General features: G+C 31.9%; 2 protein-coding genes across 5 annotated transcripts in view; one reads left to right on the top strand and one right to left on the bottom strand.

Moving 5' to 3' along the window:
- Nucleotides 1–21,948, bottom strand: part of LOC114121745 (trypsin-like) — a 41,902-nt gene that overhangs the window by 14,321 nt on the left and 5,633 nt on the right. The window contains exons 3-7 of one of the 3 annotated variants that reach the window (XR_007604049.1): nt 20,003–20,183; nt 19,534–19,742; nt 19,217–19,422; nt 19,013–19,073; nt 18,497–18,919 (exon numbers count right to left, since the gene is read on the bottom strand). Coding sequence is in view for 1 of the 3 variants with exons in the window: in XM_050200795.1 (XP_050056752.1) it covers nt 18,789–18,919; nt 19,013–19,073; nt 19,217–19,422; nt 19,534–19,742; nt 20,003–20,183 (788 nt within the window). In the remaining 2 variants the exon portion in view is untranslated. Of the gene's footprint in view, nt 1–18,449; nt 18,920–19,012; nt 19,074–19,216; nt 19,423–19,533; nt 19,743–20,002; nt 20,184–21,948 lie in introns of those variants that run through there. The other 2 variants (XR_007604050.1, XM_050200795.1) reach the window with 2 other exon arrangements.
- The window catches only part of LOC114129668 (uncharacterized), a 48,468-nt gene continuing 26,949 nt past the window's right edge, over nt 430–21,948 (top strand). Inside the window, exons 1-2 of one of the 2 annotated variants that reach the window (XM_050200790.1) lie at nt 430–734; nt 16,585–16,712. The gene's annotated coding sequence lies outside the window, so the exon portion shown is untranslated. The remainder of the gene's footprint in view (nt 735–16,584; nt 16,713–21,948) is intronic. The other variant, XM_050200791.1, reaches the window with a different exon arrangement.

Below are 21,948 nucleotides of genomic sequence, written 5' to 3'. Positions count from 1 at the left end.
ATTTTAATGGTTATAGTTTCGAGTGTGTGAGTTGAAAAATTAAATAAATATTGTCAAATATAAAATAAACTAGGAATATTTACATACATATTCAAAATAAAATATTACTATTTTTTGATTTATATTATAATTTTATTCGATAAAATATATAATATTTACACTACATTTCAAAATGATTTTAATGGTTATAGTTTCGAGTGTGTGAGTTGAAAAATTAAATAAAAATTATATTATATAAAATAAACTAGGAATATTTACATACATATTAAAAATAAAATATTTTTTTTTTTTTGATTTATATGATAATTCTATTCGATAAGTTATATAATATTTACACTACATTTCAAAATGATTTTAATGGCTATAGTTTCGAGTGTGTGAGTTCAAAAATTAAATAAAAATTATATTATATAAAATAAACTAGGAATATTTACAAACATATTAAAAATAAAATATTATTTTTTTTTGATTTATATGAGTATATGACAATGTAGACCGTGCTGCTGATATAGATAATAAACTTTATCTATATATGTGATATTTTATGTTTTGTTTACATTCCGTATGTTGACGTTGTTGGTTGATTACGGTTTTTAAAATTTTATTTCTATTATGAATTAACCATGTATTAATTGTAATCGTTTTAAATTAATATGATTCTACGTCGTGTTGATTCCTTATGTAACAATTACATATTAACATCAAGACGAGCCATTTCTTAAAGATTTCATTATGTAAGTTTAATAAGTACCTATCACATTAAATTACTTAATATTTACTTATAATTATGTATTTTGTTTATTGTTTAGATATTACTAATGGCTAAGTTTTATCATCAAATATGCATATTATAATGTAACCAAGCTTAGCTGTTGTTATACTCAGTGAACTAGTACAAATTGTTATTTTCTTCTCAACTGGTAGACTTTAGTATAGAGGTATTCCAAATAAATTTGACCAGATTACTATGGAATATTTACAATATTAACAATTCAAATTAAACCATTAAATAAAAGATTTTTTTTTTTATATTTTATAAAATTAACAGTGGATTAATACATTTCTTAAATTCTAAGTTCAATAGATACAGAACTGTGTAAGAATTTTGTATCACACAGCACATTGAGTAATGACAAATTGTTTCTAAGATTCATAGTTCACAGTACATCAACGATATCAACTAATAAAAAAGTTTGCACTGATAAACCCAATGAAGGACATTGAAAGATTCATATACCTTCAACCCTTAAGATTAAATATTTTGAATCTGTAAAAAAAACAAATTTAATGTAATAAATTAGTATAAACATATATAATAAGTGGCTTTTTAAATATTTACTTTTTACCTTTAATGTATTATATGTATTATAATATATTCAATAAATTGTTAGTATTTGAGTTGTATCATAGTTAAATGTACAATGTAAAATATGAAGTATTATGAATAAATAAATTTAAATAAAATCGGATTACTTATTTTTAGTCACTGTATAGGTATTATAATTATATACTTGGCACAAAATTACAAAATAATATGTCCTAAACAATTTAAATTATGTATGGAAAATAACATCTTATTATACAGGCTAAAGTCTTCTAAATACTTAACACTGGAAGATAAGCTTTGCTGTATAACTAATATTATATAAGTTATTAAAATATGTTATGATCCTAGGCGAATACATAATGAATGTTGATAATCTTAAGACCGCACAATTAAAATTGTAGTTTGTATTTGGAGGATTGAATACAAACATACATAGTATAAGGTATTAAGGTCAAAAGTGAGGATAATAATATATAGTTTAATATTATTTAAATAAAAATAAAATCTAGGTTTCTGCTTATGTTAAAAAATAACAATTATTATAAGGTTAGCACCCTCACACTTTTTATCCAGGCTTGGGACTGGCAACTCATACATAATATTATGTAAGTGGATAGTTGGTGGTTTACATGTTTCTTTTTGAATCCAATAACACTATCACAGTGAGATTGTATACTTACAGGTTAAGTTCACAATTTATTTTTAGCTGTGTTATGTTTTGTTTTTTTCCAATTGGAAAATATTTTTACATTCTTTTTAGAATGATAACATATACATCTTTGCTGTTGTTTGGCCATCTTTTTTCTGCAACTATTGTGTCATTGGCGCAAACCCAATTGGAAGTTCCTTGTCTCAGGTATGCAATGTAATGGCCAGAACTCGTGTTTTCTCCCATATGTAATATTGCAGCTTGAGTTTTGTATTGTGCTCCAGCAATTTCCAAAATAGAGGTGGGTACGCCACTAAGTTTTAGATCTGTTATCTTGTTGGGAACAAATTGACCATTTACAAATGTTGGAATAAATAGTTTTAGTTGAATTACTATATACTCATTTGCCACTATTACCTATTTGATGTTTATCTTCAGAACTTCCGATGTTATTACAATTATTGCATTTGTAGTCATCTAATGCAGAGGTTCCCAAACTGTGGGTCGCGATTATACTTTTGGTGGGTCGCGCTATATTTTTAAATAATATTTAATATTTAATTACATAAATTATATACTAATATATTATACTTTTTTTTCGTAACTACATAAAATTTTTTGTTGTATGGTAAAAAAAAAAAAAAAAAGGTCATTCATTGATATTGTGGGTCGTCATATTTTAAAAAATTTTCAAATTGGGTCGTACAATAAAAAGTTTGGGAACCTCTGATCTAATGTATTCCAAACATTTTGAATTGTTGTAAATAATGTTTGCAAAGTTTGTGATCTGTGCTGTGGAATCTCAAAATGTAGAATCAAACTTGTAGGTGCATTGTTGGCCGTTGTATGTTTACAAGTATTGCAACGAATGGTAACACAATTCTTGAAATCCAAATAAAGATTCAAATGTAGGTCTACGGTCCATAAGTGCTTCTAAAAATTCTATACAATCTTGTTGCTGTTGCAGAGTATATAATATTGTCTCGTTGTCCAAATATTCTCTGATTGTTCGAGTATCACATGATCCACTGTTACTTGTATATTCGTGTAGGCTATGTTGAAGTGTTGGTCCGAGTTGATTATTGCAAATTTCATTTACAAGAGATTGACAATTAAAAAGAACCTGTATGACGGAATTAGCATAACATGATACACCATCAGTGTTAGTAAAGCCACAAAATGTACTACTTGATGTTATGTCAACTTTATTCTTAATACTTGATATTTTTATTGTTTTTGGATTTTTGGACACAGTTGCATTATCACTTATTGTTTCTAATAATGAATCTGACCTTATGTTGTAATTTTCTGGAACTTTGAGAGTATTACTATTGACCTGAATAAATTGAATATCATCAATTATGATATTATAATCAACTATTTTGGTTGATTTAGTTTTAGTTTCTGGAACCAAAATAGTGTCACTATCAACCTGTATGAACTCAATATCGTCCAAGTTATTATTATTCAGGACCTTAGTTGATTTAATCGATTTTTTAGATTTTTCCACAGGAAATTCATCGATTGCAGGAACGTTTGGTTTAATAAAATTGTTTTTGACTTCTTCTTGTACAATTTGGTCATCAACAAGTCTCAGAATATTTTTCTGTTTCCTTAAAAGTATCTATGTCCATAACCAAAATAATAGGTCTGTGATCACTTATGAGGGACTCTTACACCAAAGCTGCAATGTCAACATTTGTAATGACATTGTCAATGGTTGTTCCGTGATCTGCAGTTATACCGTCAACCAATATTTTGTAATTGAAATGTTTTAATATTTGAACTGTTATTTTGGCGGTTTGTTGAAGTTTATATTGAAATCACCAATAAAGATAACATTGTTTTTGGCGGAAGCTACCGTTTCAATGAAATCACAAAGCTTCTATACAGGAAAATTTGGCGATGAATATATCCCAATATATTGTCTCGTTGTAAGAATAAATACATTGTGTACAAGTGTTATAATTACTCCGTGTTCTATTTGAGTTTTCTCCGGAAATAATCATTCGTTTTTTGCGTCTTCACATTCAAAAGTTTATAAAAAGTGCGTGTGTCAGACTGGTGTCGATTTCGAGTCAGTCTGCCCAATAATTCTCCCCCAAAATCAGTTTATCCCTAACTTCAGAACAAAAAGGTAAAATTTATTATATTTTATCGTCCGGGATTTTCGACGTTATCTGTATTGGGTTATCGCACTATCACCTGAATCCGGCACGTGTCAAGGTCATCCATATATCACACTCTGCTATCATCATCCACACTAGTGCAAATTACGCTGCCTACCTACCTTACGTTTAAGGCAAGAGGACCCACGAAGCCACTGTACTTTCTTTGTCTATCCGATACTTTTTAAGGGGCACGAGTATTAATTAGTTAATATTACTCACTTACATTTCTCAATATGCCACCCAAACTCGATACCCATATCAAACCAGTATCTAAAGCCGCCTCAAGTCATCGCCCTGAAACCGTAAATAAAGCATCATCTTCTTCTGATTCTATCTCTAATGCAGACCTAATGGCTGTTCTGACGACATTTAAAAGCGATGTATTAGCATCCAATAAAAGCCTCTCTGACCTCCATGCCGCTCAGTATAAAGATCTCAAGTCAGACTTAGCAGAAGTGTCTTCCCAAATGACCGAAATGAGGAAAGAGAATGCCAGGCTCCAAAATGAAATTGACTTCTTGAAGGAGAAAGTTGCAACCTTAGAGAATTCCAATGTAGCCGCCGGGTCAGATCTAGTTGTTAGTAAAGTTTTAGAGGAAACTATTGAACGAGATAAGTGTAGGAGCAACCTGATTATTTATGGAGTTACTGAATCCACATTTGGAGCTATCGCTCAGCGAATTTCCTATGATAGATCGACTATTACCGATATTTTAAAAGCTATTGGTGATGTCATTCCACTCAATACAAAATTAGTTCGCCTCGGGAAAGCACCTTCCGATTCAGCTCGTCCAATAAAAATTATATTTGATTCTAATGAAGCAGCAACCAACCTTTTATCTAAATTCAATGCTCTTAAGCGTTCTGGCACAATTTTTCCGAATGGTTTTCGAATAGGAAGTGATAAGACTCTTTTACAACGCAAACTTTTGCGTTCATGCCATTTTGAACTTGACCGGCGTGTTAAAAATGGTGAAGCTAATCTACGGATCAAGTTTCATAACGGGACGCCCAAAATAGCATCAGAAACTTCAAAAAACCGGATTGCCCCGCCTCATCATCCTGCCAATCATACTTAGCCGTTGATGGTCTCAAAGGGGACAAGTCAATGTCATCATCTTCATCTTACTTTCTACCATTAGGCTTGCATGATCATAATAACCTTAAGCATAATTGTATATTTTGTTGTAAAGTTAATTCTAGTCTTAAATCATTTCTTTCTGAATTTATTAATTTTAAAATTAAATTTAATACTAAAAATCAATGTTCGAATTCAAAGTTAGTACTCAATCCTGCAAATAATTGCTTGAAATTGTATTACCAAAATGTTCGTGGTTTACGTACGAAATTACACTCCCTCCACAGTCCACACTAACTTTGTATTACTATCTTACGATATTTTTATTTTAACTGAAACATGGCTTACTAGTGATATTACGGATGCTGAGTTGGGCCTTACAGGGTACACCATTTTTAGATGCGATAGGTGTAAGGATACCAGCGACAAATTACTTGGAGGAGGCACTTTAATTGCCATAAAAAATAAATTTCAACCAACGTTCATTATCCCACCATGTGTTAATGTAGAACAGTTATTTGTTTCAATTTCATTAGGCAAAACTTCCATTCTTATTTGTAGTATTTATCTTCCTCCCGGGTCAGAGACAGTTCAATATGAATCTCACACAATGTCCATGGATCAAATATGGCAGTCTAATAATTTTGATCTTGGTATGGTCTGTGGAGACTTTAATTTACCGAATGTAATTTGGACAAATAGTATTTCCGGTCTTGAATATTGTGGCCAAATCACTGATAAAGTTCGTCTAATAGGAGATCAATACAGCCTACTTCATTGGGAACAAAAAAACAATGTCCCCAATGCTAATGGTTCCCTTCTCGACTTAGTTTTTTCCAGCAATAGTGCTGCCCAAGTATCTCTTTCCCCTGATACTCTAATCCCATTCGATCTTCATCACCCCCCACTATCTATAACTTTTCCATGTTTATCAGCTATGCCCATGCGTGACCCACTACATATGTATCGTGATTTTAAAAAAGCTGACTATGAAAATATACTTAAGGACCTAGTATCCACGAAATGGGATGATTTAAATTTGAATGCTAACGAGTTAGCCAATTTATCACAAAAGTTACTGTTGGATACGATTTCGAAATGGGTACCACTTCGAACATACCATAAATCAACATTTCCATCTTGGGTCTCAGCCAGCTTAAAGAATCTTCTAATTAAAAAAAAACGGGCTCATAAACTATATAAAAATCTTGGTGGTGCTAATCTTTATAATAATTTTTCATCCTTGCGTGCACGTTGTAAGCTTGAATCAAAACGGCTATACAGACTTCATTTACATAACATCCAACTAAAGCTGAGTCACAATCCCAAGATATTCTGGCAACATGTTCGCAAAATTCAAGGTGGTCCCTCAATTCCCAAAGAAGTTCATCTTGGTGATTTAAAGGCCTCTGGGGACCAAGCTGCAAATCTATTTGCCATATACTTTTCTTCTGTCTACTCTCAACCACGTACAATCCCTAATTCTCTCTCGAATCTATATGCCGCTAATGAATTTTCATTTCTTCCATCAAAAATCTCAGTCACCATTACTGAAGTCCACACAGCCCTTGAATCCTTACAATCAACCCGAGGCTCAGGGCCAGATGGTATCGCAGTATCATTTTTATATCATTGTAAAGATATTCTTGCTTTGCCTATTTGTTTAATTTTCAACAAATCATTAATAGAAGGTTCCTTCCCCTCCATTTGGAAAATAAGTCGGGTCACTCCAATCTTGAAATCTGGGAATCCAGCTGACGTTCAGAACTACAGACCAATTTCGGGCTTGCCTTTCCTAGGTAAACTTTTTGAGTCCATAGTATTAAAACGTATTGATAAACAATTTAATTCAATAATTTCAGTTGACCAACATGGGTTTTTCCCCGGACGATCGACGATTACAAGCGCTGTTGATTTTACTTCATACGTGTATGAATCATTTGAGCGAAAGCAGCAAGTCGACGTAATTTATACGGATTTCTCAAAAGCGTTTGACTCGATTGATCATGGTACCTTAATTTATACGTTAGACAGACTTGGCGTTGGAGAACCCTTCTTATCCTGGCTAACTTCATACTTACACGATCGCTATCAATTTATTCACCTTTTTAACACATCATCCAAAAACTATCGAGTGTTATCTGGGGTTCCACAAGGTAGCCATTTAGGTCCCTTATTATTTATCTTCATCAATAACGTCTTCTCTATAATCACACCGGGTCGGGCATTGCTCTTTGCAGATGATGCGAAAATCTTCTATTCTATTTCATCTATAGGAGATTGTGTTATCCTACAGAATGTTTTAGACAAATTTGCAAATTGGTGCAATATTTTCGGATTATCTCTGAACACAAACAAATGCAAAATTATGTCTTTCCACCGTTCTCGGAGATTTCTCGATTTTGATTACTGTTTAAACGGGCAACCACTTGAACGCGTTAATCAAGTAAAAGATCTCGGTTTTACTTATGTTCCATCACTAGACTTTAGACCACATATTGACTCTGTTGCTGGTAAAGCGCTACGTGTACTCGGCTTTATTAGAAGACATTTTTCAAACTTTGATAACCCGAAATGCCTTTCTGTACTCTACAACTCCCATATAAGATCGCTCTTGGAGTACGGAGCTGACGTCTGGTCTCTTTACACAATGAATAACATGCAGAGACTAGATAGAGTCCAAAACCGCTTCCTAAGTTTCGCAGGACATAGCCTCAATGTTACGCACCCTCCTCATGACTATAGTAGAATTAATTATTTGTTTTAAATTTAAGTCACTTTCTGAACGTCACATCACTTATAGTTGTCATTTTATTCAATCACTGATTGATGGCAAGATAGACGCACCTCGTTTATTGGAACGACTAAGCATTCGTATCCCTGGTATTACCCGTAATAAAGATTTTTTTTATGTACCTTTAGGCCGAAGCAATTTTGCAAAAAACGCACCTATAACAAGAATGATGTCCATATTTAATAAAAAACAATAATTTCGTACCTAGACTCACACATCACGTTAGCTTTTAATTTTAACACACAAATTATTACTATATTTACTTATTTTTGTTATCCATAATACTCTATTTTGTATCTTTATCCATACTTTTATAAAAGCCGTTTGGCGTTAATTAGTATATATTATATATATATATATATATATATATATAAATAAATAAAATAAATAAAATATAGGTAATATTTTCAATGATAACTTCAATTGCTTCTAAGTGTGTGTTTTTCTTTTGATCTTGAAGCAATGTTGTGCTGCAGGTTATTTCTTTATGATTAATGGATTCTCCAACAAAACAAATTGAACCACTTTTACCATTTTCATGTATACTGTCTATTCTACAGCATTCAGTATGGTTCTTAATGGTATATGTGTCAGTTGATTTTGAACCAGTTTCTTAGAAGAACATTTTTTTAGATTGTAAAAGAACGATATCCGCATTAATGTGAGCTTCATATTTTTTTAAGGACCTTATATTGTGTGACATGCAGGAGAGTGGCGTGTTGTGTGTCATAATTTTAGAAAAGTGTGGAATAAGAGCACAACTTGGTGTCCTAAGTCTGCACATTTCATGTTCAACTTTTGCAGAAGGTTTTGGTGGCTTTGCAAGAAAGTAGTCTATACGCAAACCTTGAGTCGAAGTTGCTCGACTACATTCTACTTATAACATATTGCACTTCAAGAGTTTTTAAGGTATATGAAATGCTATAGGTTGATATGTGGCACCTTGACTTTTGTGTACTGTCAATGCCAAAGCTTCCACTATGGGCAATAGCATTCTAGTTACTTTATGGTGCTCTGCATTACCAAGTTGAATTTCTAGTTTTACAATTTCAATTGGTGTCCACTTGCACATATCATCTGTGTGTTCGCCTTCGGGTTTTAGTTTGTTTTTTATCTTCTGTCTGGTTAGTGACCCCACATCTGGCTCATCAAATTTGATCCAAACTCTTTTTGCAACTTCTTTACCTCCTGCAGTCTGTCCTTTGTTTATTTGCATGAGTTCTCCGATTACACCGTTCACTATGCCGTCTTCGGTTGAAATGTTTGCTATCACCATGTATTTAGCCTAACCTTAACCTAACCTTAAAGCTAAACCCATAGTCTTTTGTCGTGGCAGTTTCTTGGCAGATTCAATATCTGATCGTTTCGCAGACGTATCAATGGCTTCGGATATGAAACTAACTTGATTCATAGAGTTAAGCACTCTCCTGTTCATTTCGTCGACTTCGTAATTAGTAGCCCAAAGATGCATTACTTGTGGTTGAAAAGTAATGTCTAGGTGGGTTATAAGATTTTGGAAATATTTCACATCAGCTTCCTCCAACTGTCCTCTGGCCAACTTTTTTAACATTATTGCAAATTGTTTGTCATCTTTTTGGCGCATTATTTCAGTCAACTCATAAAACTTGAATGTATCCCAAATAGATTTAATCGATAACATTTCTACAGCACTTGGAAATTTAGACAATATTTCTTCAAAACTATTGTACAATGGTGTTGCTAATACCGGTGCTAATTGAAAGAAATCGCCAAACACTATTACATTTATGTCACCAAATGGTTTATTTATTCTTAATATAAACCTCAATCGTTGATCAATGTATCCCAGTGTTTTTATGCCAACCATGGAAATTTCATCAATACGGGAGGAAGTGACAGATCATCTATATCTGGTCTAAGATTTGCTACCCGAATTACAGATTGTGCTAATGCTCGTATAAGCATTGACTTTCTAGCTCCCGCTGGTCCAGTGACAAATACCTTCATCGCAGGATGACCTTTCCCCCACAATTGACTTCTTATAACATTAGTTGTATGATTATAAGAGTTGGCGTTGACCGTCGTTTAGACATCCGATTAAGTCTTTAAACTGTTCATTGTCTATCAGGTGCACTATTATCTTACCACCATCTTTAGGTGAATCTACATCTAATGTATTGGTGTTTTCAATATAATCTCCAACATCGTTTATTAGTACATCGTCTGGTACCCAATCTTTATCGTCTACAAGCTGATTGTTGTTACGGCCTTGTTCTCCTTCTATTTGGATTTCATTATCGTCTAATTGGGTTTCTTCTACTTTATTAAACTGTTGGTACAACTTTTTTATTTGATCAATATTTGTTTCATACACTTGTTTACAGTTAATATCTAACAAATCGGTTTTTTCATTGCGCCATGGTAAAAATAACATAATATTTTCTCTGTGAAAGTCTTGTTCATTTTTATCCACATTAAACCTAACATACCGTATGATTTTTTTGATTTTACGTTTATGTATATACTTGTTTGGTTTTCCGATTAGAGTGGAGTCAATCGGATAAGTGGTATTAGGTTCATTATCAGTGTCAGAATCAGAACTGTTGTTAGCTGGTTTTTTTTTACCGCGAACTTCATAATTGGAGCCAAATTCTGCTAAAGTTACATTTTGAAGACTGTGTGGTCTACATAAATAGTACCTATTCATTGAGACCGTCAAAAAAAATGTCATCAGACTTTGGATCCATTTCTCCTCTAACTGTCATTGGTTTCAACATTCGAGTTCTTTTATCAGGATGGCTAGTGTTTATAAATATATACCCAGATGAAGTATTCATTGCTTCATACCTAATCAAGTGTACACTGCTTCCTGTGCAGAAATTTCCTGACTCCCTGAAAAAGTTGACGCTATCTTTTTCAATTGTTCTTTAACCGATAAATCAGTAGAAGAATTAAGATTTTCGACAATGTCTCTCATTAGTTTTGATATTCCACGTTGGCTTTTTCTAATATACTCGATTACATATCTAATACAAGAATAAACATCCAATATGAACTGTATATCCATGTTAGATTGCCATAACGGAAATAATTCTTCACTGAATCCAGAAACCATTCGTTGTTTTATTGTACGTTTTAGAAAAACTGTTGGCCGTCTGATAACAGTTTGAATAATGGATTTATATTCATTAACATCTTTAATTGACAATTTTTGTAAAATGTCTTCTAATGATGGATCTGAAGATGAATCACTGTCCTTGAAGTCCCTGAGGTATTGCAGAAGTTTTTCATATTGTAGTGTACTAATTTTTCTTGTGATCGGATAACTTATGTCTTCAGTTAGCGGAGTCAATATACAGGTTTCATTCATTGGCGGATATGGTATGTTAAAGCGACACTTTTTCATTTGTTTGTCTTTGTCAGTTCTGTAACAAGTGTGTGTATGGCTATGAGTATTTTTATGCAAATACTCGTGGGCCTGACTGCCGTCGTCTACCATACACGTAATGTATTTGATGATAAGTGTTACACATGCACCAAAAGTTTCTGGTTTGGCTGGGTCGAAAACAGGTGCATTGTCTAACCACAATAACATGTGTACACGTGGACTATTTCTATGTTGATATTCGACACGATAAAAAAAAATTTTCACACTGTGTTCTTTGAAAATAACATTTTTGGACTTGATCAATTTAAAAAGTGCTTTACACCTATGATCAAAATAAGTAGCACAAACAACTGGGTCTCGTCGAATTAAATCTGATTTTTGTGCATAAGTTAGGACAGTATCATTAGACAACGTTTTGGAGTAACGCAGTTTATACAAAATCTTTAACAAATCAGTCCAAGTTAATTCACTAGGGCTAAATGTTAAGAATAATGTCGGTTGACCATCTTGACGCACCATGGCAAAAACATTTTTTCTCATCGCTGCAAGATATGAAGGTGAATTTTGTACGTTGTGTAATATCCTTAATCGTTATCTATAATTTTGTTTAGAACAGCTGGATTTGCTACGTCATTCGCAGTTGTGTTTCCTTTTTTGTTTTTCGTAAAACAATTTGCACATTGCTTGTAATTAGTTTTTGAACTAATACTTTGCATTTAAAAAACAAGTTAGATGAGTCTGATGCAAACCTTCGATCTACGTTCAGCAATTCAGACCTTACTACTTTTGAGTAATTTTTTAAAGGTGATTTATTTGTACATGGATGCCCACCAAATAAATCAGGAAAAGCTTTTTCCTCTGCATGGTCATCAATAAGAATAGATACCGGTTTCATGCCTTCGCCTAGTGCAAAAGAAACAAAATTACAGTTTTCAATCATCGTGTCTATTGATCCCGAATTGATTGGTTCAATATTTGTGTCTCCATCGTCTGTTTCTTTACTTTCGTGATCTGAGCTGTTTTCCAAACTTTTTGTTGTTTCTGACACATGCGCCAGCCAATCTTTGTCTATTTCAGCATCTATATATAGAGGTTTTTTAATCATATCATTCAATGCTGATACTACTTATGATGGTCTGACATTTTGATAAAGATAATGTTGTTTAAAACACGATTTTCTTTTTAATTTTACCTTCATCATCTTAACTGCAGCTAAATTTTCGGCACGCCTTGGCAAAATAGATGTAGTCTTAGTCAGATCTATTGGAACATTGATAACGTTACCTTTGATTTTGAGCTCGTTTTTTATAAGATATTGAATTTGGTGTTTTCTTTTTAGTAGATACATTTTGACATAGGCTACTATCTGATGGTAATCTTCGCTTTCTAATGTTTCGAACATTTGGAATTTGATATGTTGTTTTGAAAACTGGATTTTCCATTCGTTTCAATCTGTTCTTCACACTAGCAATCTGGTTGGCTTTTTTAATATCCGAATCTTGCAGTCGTTTCAACATGCTCTTACGACTGGTGATCTGGTTTGCTTTTTTAATATCCGGATCTTGCAGTCGTTTCAACATGCTCTTACGACTGGCGATTTGATTAACTTTCTTTAAAACTTGGTCTTTCAATCGCTTTATTGTACTTTTTAAATTTAACAATTTTCTTTGATTTGAAGCAACAATATCATCAGACGCACGGCTTAATTATTTTTTAAATTTATCCTCTTTAAGAACAATGTTTTCGCGTGATATTTGTATTGCTTCTTTTTTATTTTGTGTACGTTTACTCGGATGTCCCATTTTATGAAAAAAAAAAATATATATATCTATATATAGGACAAAAATAATAAATAAAAATAAACTTACAGCTACAAAAAACCTTAATACTAAAAGTTAAAAAAAAAAAATAACAACAACAACTGCTTCCTCTGTCAACCAAAAAAAACAAAATACAAAATTAGCTGATAATTAGAGTATATAATATTATAAAAGAATCAATTTGAAAATTACCTTAACACAAGTCGCAATCACAGATCTAAAACAAAATTATGAATGTCACCAAAAAGAAATATATAATAAAAACATTTGAATGTTAGTAGCACCACTTATAGTAGTGTAAGGCCACAACCATGAAATTGTTGACTACATGTTGGTATACAAATTCAGTAATATTATATTTCAGCCCCTCTTTGAAAAGGAAATTGAATCTAGTTGGTACTTTGGGGGGTCAAAAGTTAAAAATAATCAATATTTTTGAAATGAATCGAGAAAAACCCCCAAAAAATGAGGGAAAAACGGGATTTTTTACGCAAAATCAGTTTACGTCAAAATCGAATTTTTTATTTTGCTATTACTCAAAAACTAATCGATGTAAATACTTGAAATTTTCACCAAATGTTTATATTAGCGCTTTCCGTAAACAGTTAAATTTTTAAAGAATTTTGAGTTTTTTTTAAACTATTTATAGAAAATTGAAATTTTCAATTTTTCTGAACATTTTTTTTTGAAGTGCCGATAAAATTTTTTTGGCCCAATCAAAATACTTGAAAATTTTATACAAAGTTCCTCATATGTTATTCTTATAGTGATAAAAAAATTATAAGAATACATAGGCACAATTCTTTTTTAATTAGCATTTGAAGTTCAAATTTTGACAAAAATTTGTCAAAATTATGAATATTTGCAAATTATTTTGTAGGTATAATTCATAAAAATGTTTGTATTGGTAGCTAAGAGTTTAAAATTTAATACAAGATTTTTTATAAGTTTAGCTCACAATAATTATAAAAGAACTTAAATTTTAGTGTATTCAGGTCATTAAAACATAAACCACCTTTTTCACTAACCACTGGAAATTATATCCTAGGCTGACAAATCATCTTCGTTCAGAATCGTTTTTCGTATACAATGATAACTATCATTACATTTAAATTTAACCTACCCTAGTCCGAGATCCACCCCACCCCCTAATGTACAGCAGAACGGTACCCACTTGCCCGCTTTTTTTTGTTTTTGTTTTTGTGTCTGTTTAAAGCATAACTTGTCGAAAAAATGCTTCAATTTCAAACTTCGGGGGTGGTTTCCGATGGAAAAGTGAATATCCTTGGTGCATTATAGAGGTAAAAAGTAAATATTTTCCAACAGCTTTCAAAAAAATCGAGAAAAACAAACATTTTTTACGCAAAACCAGTTTTCGACCGAATCGATTTTTTTATATAATTGTAATTCAAAAAATAATCACTATAAGTACTTGAAATTTTCACCAAATGTTTATATTTGTGTTATCTATTTACAGTTAAATTTTTAAAAAAATTTTGACTTTTTTGAGTTATTTATAGACCACTAAAATTTTTGTTTTTTATGCGAATTTTTTTTTGAAGTGTAGATAAAAAAATTTTGGATGACCAAAAAAACTTGAAAATTTAATACAAGGTTCCTTATGAGTTGTTCTTATTGTAGCTAAAAAAAATTAAAAATCGTTAGTCTCAATTTTTTTTTTATAAGCGTTTATAGTTCAAATTTTTACAAAATCTGTCAAAAACGCGAAAATTTGCAAGTAATTTTGAAGTTGAAAATTCATAAAACTGTTTGTGTTTATAACTAAGGATTAAAAATACAACACTAAGTTTTCCATAGGTTTTTCTTCAAGCAGCTTTAGAGAAAACTCGAAATATCATTATAGGAAAAATGTTAAGTGCGTTTGAATTTTAATTTTTTACGAAATCGCTTAACGATAACGATTTTAAATATTTGTTATTATTCAAAAAGTATAAGTAGTAGATACTTGAAAATTTTACCAGTTATTTAGATTGGCATATTCCTTACACGATTTAATTTTCAAAATATTTTGAGTTTTTTTGAGCTATTTATAGACAACTGAAATTTTCAATTTTTCTGAAAATTTTTTTTTGAAGTGTCGATAAAATTTTTTTGGCGCAATCAAAGTACTTGAAAATTTTATACAAAGTTCCTCATATGTTATTCTTATAGTGATTAAAAAATTATAAGAATACATAGGCACAATTTTTATTAGCATTTGAAGTTCAAATTTTGACGAAAATTCGTCAAAATTATGAATATTTGCAAATTATTTTGTAGGTATAATTCATAAAAAAATGTTTGTATAGGTAGCTAAGAGTTGAAAATGTAATACAAGATTTTTTATAAGTTTAGCTTACAATAATCATAAAAGAACTTAAATTTTAGTGTATTCAGGTCATTTATTGTGTAACTTATTATATTCCCTTTTTGAAATAATTGAAATAAAGATAGGTACGCATAATAGCTATAACTTTAGGAACATGTAAGAAAAGGTAGTATATTCATTGTAATTAATACAAACGTTTTATTTTAATAATAATCGATTTTATTATTTTATTCTTACATTAAATAACTTAAATATTAAGAACAAATAAAAAATATGAAAATAATATAAGGCTATATAGCTAATATAGCTATAAATAAAACTTTTTTACATAACCAAATGAATTTTATAAAGAGCAAAGGTTTAAGCAAGTTTTATCAAGCAGAATTAAAATCATATTATTTACTGAGAATATATTTTAACGAAAGAATTTGATTTTTGTGAATATAACTAAATTAATAAGATACTAAATCATAAGTTTTTAGATTTTTAAATATACAATAATATACATTATATAATATGGTTAAATAAATAAGGTAGATAATCTATGTATAATATATATATATTTAGTATATACTACTAAATAGTAAAATTACTAAATGTTACCGAAAAATTTAAGGAACAAAGTTTTTGGGTTCTTCACACTCGATTGTTGATCTATCCGTAAGTATTTTATTAGATCACTATCATTCCTGTAAGATACTGAAAAAATTAACCCATTGCAGTGGTGTAGTGAAATAGCCTATCTATAACGCCATCTGAAATATGCGAACATATTATATTTTTTGGTTCGACTTCCAAGTAATGTACAATATCAAATCTACCATTCCATAATTTTATTCTTCTAATAAAGTTTTATTAAAACTATTAATTAAATATATTTTAATTTTTTCTTACAATACAAGTGTACTATAATTTATTGTTATCATACCTTGCTGGTTATTTGTACTCTAGTTTATGTTATTTAAATATTATACTGTTAACAAGTTGATCCCTGCCTAATACTATTTAATACAATTTATTTAAAAAAACAATTTTTTGAATAATTTCAGATGATAATATCTTTTCTCCACGAAATACCTGGACGAGACATTTAGCGTCAAACACTGGATTTTGGTATGGTCGATATTTAAATATCGTGATGGTCCCCTGCCGAATGCCGCAAGAAACTGCATGTACTGTAAGTTTTAAAATTTACACAACAATTTTCGCTTCTGTAAAATCATAATTACGCGTAATACCCGCGAACACGTATTTCCATCTATACCTATATCCTAGTAAAAATCAGAAATTTTCTTTTTTTTTAGAAATTTACTGAAGGACGTGTCCAATAATATTTAAGCTTAGTTTTAAAATTACTAGGTGCAATAATCTTCCGGCTGTAGAATCACATAAAATGAATAGTCACAAACGAACAAATGTCTGTACGGTTATGTTTTAGCACTATTTATTACATAATACAGTAGGAATCTGCACGTTTTAGGAGATTCGATCTGAGCGACGATTGTCGAATTGCTAACAATACACGTCGACATCATCTACAATAGTTTCGCGCACAATAATACACTTTCGTTGAGAGATATGCGACGTTCTATACGCGTTGTCGCGAGTAAGACAATAGTATCGTGGAATAAAACGCCTTCGATTTCTAATGACATTATTATATTATAATTTATAGTTATACACGTAGGTACGTCTATAACACTATTAGGTACTCGTGCGGATGATAATATGTAAATTATAATCACGTGAAAATACCACTTCCGATACGTAAGTAATAGTACTATATTATATTATTACAACGATATCGGGAGGCAGACGACGGTAGGGCGCGGCTCGTTTACACTTCACATATTATTTTAAACGAGATGGAACGATAAGACAGCTTTATTACCATTATCATAGGACGAATATTCTATGGCGGTGACGTGCTGGGTGACGGGGACTCGGAACAATGATGAGTGTATGTGTGCGTCGAGTATCAAATAAAAAAACACTTAACGTTTCGCGGCGAACGCGTATAATATAAATATTATAACGTAGTCGAACTATAAACAAGACTTAACACGTTGCACGACGTTTATTACATTGAGCAAGAAAACCACGTGAGTAATCTGTTTCCGAATTCGATACATCAGCTAAAGACGAATAATAAATATAATATACGTATATAGTTTGTTTACGCCGTCGCTCGAAAGCGAACATCGCTCGCACACGTCTAACAAAAATACGGCCGACAATCTATAATGAGCGTTATATCATAATCATTATGTACAAAACGATTTGATATTTTATAAATCAAAAACAATCATAGTGATCCGTAAAACCGTGTTTAATATGTGTGGATAATATTCGATACACGTGTAATAGTAATATATTACTATATTATATACGTTCCGTTTTATCCGAACAAACGGACTTGACGCGCTATACGTTTCGAGCGATCAATGAGACATCGGATATATCACAGAAATTTGACGTGATGAGTGCAGATTACGTTTCACCTGATTTTTAAATTGTAGGCATAAGTATAACTTTTTTTTGTACGACCACTAATTATTCCGGATTAAACATATTTCACTCTGGTTTGAGGATTTAACCTATGCGCGCATATAACAATTAATGCTTTTAATTACACCGTTTAGAGTTTGTTATCGCCGCGGAAACGCGGCTATATAACAATATATGATATTAAAGAATAAAACGGCTCGGTTGTCACGGTCTCATATTCGGAGTAATAATGGCGCTGCAGGCGTCTGCGCAACCAACCGATACCGGAAACTGGCTTTTGACGCATACGGTTATTATAGTAGTAGGTATAAAGATATAAGGTATATTGTATAACATACATATAATAATATAGAACAATGTTAAAATCATCGTATTATAATTAATGCTATCTAAAATTCAATATTTATATATATATATATAATATATAATTATACAGCTGTGTGTTGACTAGACTTTACGTAATTTACATCGTAAATATATATATAATATATATTATAGTATGTAATACATAACAATATATTAAAATGTAGTTAATCATATTCGGTGGTTAATAAAAATTATAAGCTATGCAGTAACATTATATAAATATAATATACGTTTAGATTTATACTTAATTATGCACATGAGAGTAATAATAATAATAATAATAATAATATAATAATTATAATTATAATTATAATATTTTTAAGTGTGGTATATTCAAATGTATAAGCGGTGAAGTAGATGAGGTAACGAAGAAACGGTTTCAGGAACTTTCGGCTCCACAGATGCATTCGTCTCCTGTATGATCCATAATCCAGTCCAGGTAATTGGCCACTCTGGTATACACTCCTGGATAGTTTTCTCTGGCACATCCTTTGCCCCAAGACACGATTCCTGTGTACAGAAAGAGATTTACTCGATAGATTAATATATTATAAATATAGCACGATTACGTATCATAACTATTATGTATATTATTATGCATACCAATGACTTCCATGATATCAGAAGAATCTACACGTCTGTGCATAGGTCCGCCACTATCACCCTGAAAAAAACAATAATAAATTTACTCGATTTACTTATACTAGGTATTTAATAATAACATTTTCACGGGCATGGAGTTCCAAGTTTTCGCGAAAAAAAAATTTCATCGGAAATGTTATTATCGAATTAATACGGTTTATATACCTGACAGGCGTCTTGTTGTCCTTCCCTATATCCAGCGCATATCATGTTACCGGTGATCTTCTCTGGTGAATATCCCATTTCCTTGCAGTCCGCGTTCGATATGATCGGTACGTCGACTTTCTGCAAGATGTTGGATGATTTTTTGCGCTCGCCCAATCTGCCCCATCCGATCACTGTGCCCTTGATACCTTCGTATGACGTTTCAGCTGCGCGTGGAAACATTTCATTTAGTTCAGTATATATATAAAGGTAAATCACGTCGCACGTGACTAGTATACATTATGTAATATAATTGCCTATTTGGTAAAGACACTCACCGGACTTGGGTAAGCACGCGACGCGCACCCACGGATTGTTGATGGACGCGGCTTCACGAAGTTCTATGATGGCGATGTCGTTGTCGAATGTGCTTAGCCGGAAGTCTTGATGCCGGTGTATATGGGCCACGTGGTGCACGGACTTGCGACCGGTGTCGACTTTCCGGTCGTGTTCACCGATGGTCACGGTTAGATCTTTAGGGCTGAAACTGGAAAAACGAGACGTAAATTGTAATAAATCGCATCGTGATTCGATAAAATATATCAGACTATACGAATCCTCCGATTAAAAGTATATATTTTTACATGTATTAACCTAACCTATAGGATAGATTAAATGAGGTAATATCAGATAAATTATTATAGTGCTAAAAACGTAATCGTGTTTTGTACACGATAGATTTAACAAAGTTGTGACTTATACGCTATAATATTGGCATGTAAATGGCACTGTGCACTTGGTACTCACTTCTCGACGCAATGGGCGGCGGTGAGCACGTGCTTCTTGGTGATGAGCGTGCCGCCGCAATAGAACTGACCGCGACGGGCCAACGTAGCCGCCCAACCGAATTCGTTTTCCCGAGTGTCTTTGCCGTTAACGATTTTCGCGAAAGCCGACCTCCGTTCCGGTTGGGTCCCACATGGCTTATCTATAAATCGAAAACGAAATCACAATCAGACGGTATTATAATTAATATAAACATATTAATGTAGTCGCCTATAACTTTGCTGTAATATTATATTGTAAATTATATTGCATATACGGTGATTTTTGTTTTTTTTAACGCGTCTTGCGTTCGTTTTTTTGTTTTTACAAAATTAATGATTCGCTACTATATAAACATAAAATGTCACATAATTATTATATTTAGGTATACTAGCTATAAGAAAAACAGCGATTAACTATGTTGAAAATGATCACGTCGGTTTACACAACACATTATTACACGGCTAAAATGCATTTGTGACGTAATAAGTTCAATGTTGTGTTAGAAAATAATATGTTACTCGTCCACGAGCTAGATTTTAAGTTATCATAAATGACTCTATAATATTTAGTTATACAACAAACCTCATTTATACATTCGTCTTAATTTTAATTAATATGAAACTTTTTATCAGGTCCTTTTCAATGTGTCATAACTGGTGCATCTGTTCATTTCTATTGTTGGATACCATTAGGTTTTTTTTTACGAAATTGATCACGAATATATGAATTTTATGATAAGTCGTCGAGCTATTATAATTGTGTAGGTATATGTTGTATGGCAAAGATAATGTCTACCTATATAGGCTACGATTATTAGTACAGTGTTCACGCTCGTACATTTTTCATAATGGAAATCCACTATTATCTGCTCACTGCTATACTTATAAGTTTACACTTACATCATTGTACATATTTCGTGTCTGAATAATAATTTAATAATGTGATATAATTAACAGAGTAATCTACAGCCGTGTTTCCGGAAGATCGTAGTATAGCGTGTACACAGAGATCATAGCGATCGTAGTTATACGGAAGCACGATAAATTCCCCCCAAAAAACCATCAATTAAAACGAAAACGGTGCTAACCATTACCAGACATTACCAGACATGATATCGTTTGGCGAATCTACGAGCAGTTAAGTAGTACACACAACGTTTCCTCGAATTTCCCTTTTTGGTCGGGATTCCGTGACGGATGATTCCGAACTAACGTCATAATCTATCAACGGTAATATTTTAATACCTACTAAACTGTTATGCGTGTGTAATAATATTATGATTATTTTTAATCGTTAACAGCTATGTGTGTTTGTTGATTCAAGCTCCGAATTTTCGAATTTTTGGTCACTTACTAAACATTTTAGAGTATTTGCGATTTGTGCATTTTTTTTTTTTTTTTTTGATAAAAGCCGTCGAACGGGTATAAAAATATCGAATTATTAATAAAATCTGAATGTTCACGGATAGCTCTCGAGTTATGTACTGATACACCGTATAACAGACAATATTTAGTTGGTACGGGTAATGTAGACAAGCTCCACATATGTAAAATAGGTAAACATTTTGTTGCAGTTGCCGAAAACAAAACGGTTTAGCATAACTATGTACGACGTAAAATATGTTATCGTCGTGTACGACATAAAATAATAAGAATAATATGTAATGTGTAATACGCGACCGATGACGTGCTTTATGATATGTGGTTAAAACTATGCTCGTTTCTGTACAAATGTATTCGAAAATTTAGAGGAGTCGTTAAAATTAACGTTACAATGCGCGATTAATGTGGCATGTACGACTGAAAATGGAACGCGCAGTTAAATATTATGCCACTGGAAAGGTGCAGCGACAACTGACGAGATTTCGTGTTTCTTTTTCATACGTAAATTATTTCCTAAACTATATATATATATATATATATTAT

Source organism: Aphis gossypii, chromosome 2 (genome assembly GCF_020184175.1).
Source record: "Aphis gossypii isolate Hap1 chromosome 2, ASM2018417v2, whole genome shotgun sequence".
NCBI lineage: Eukaryota > Metazoa > Arthropoda > Insecta > Hemiptera > Aphididae > Aphis > Aphis gossypii.
This window is presented reverse-complemented; position numbering and strand designations above follow the sequence as displayed.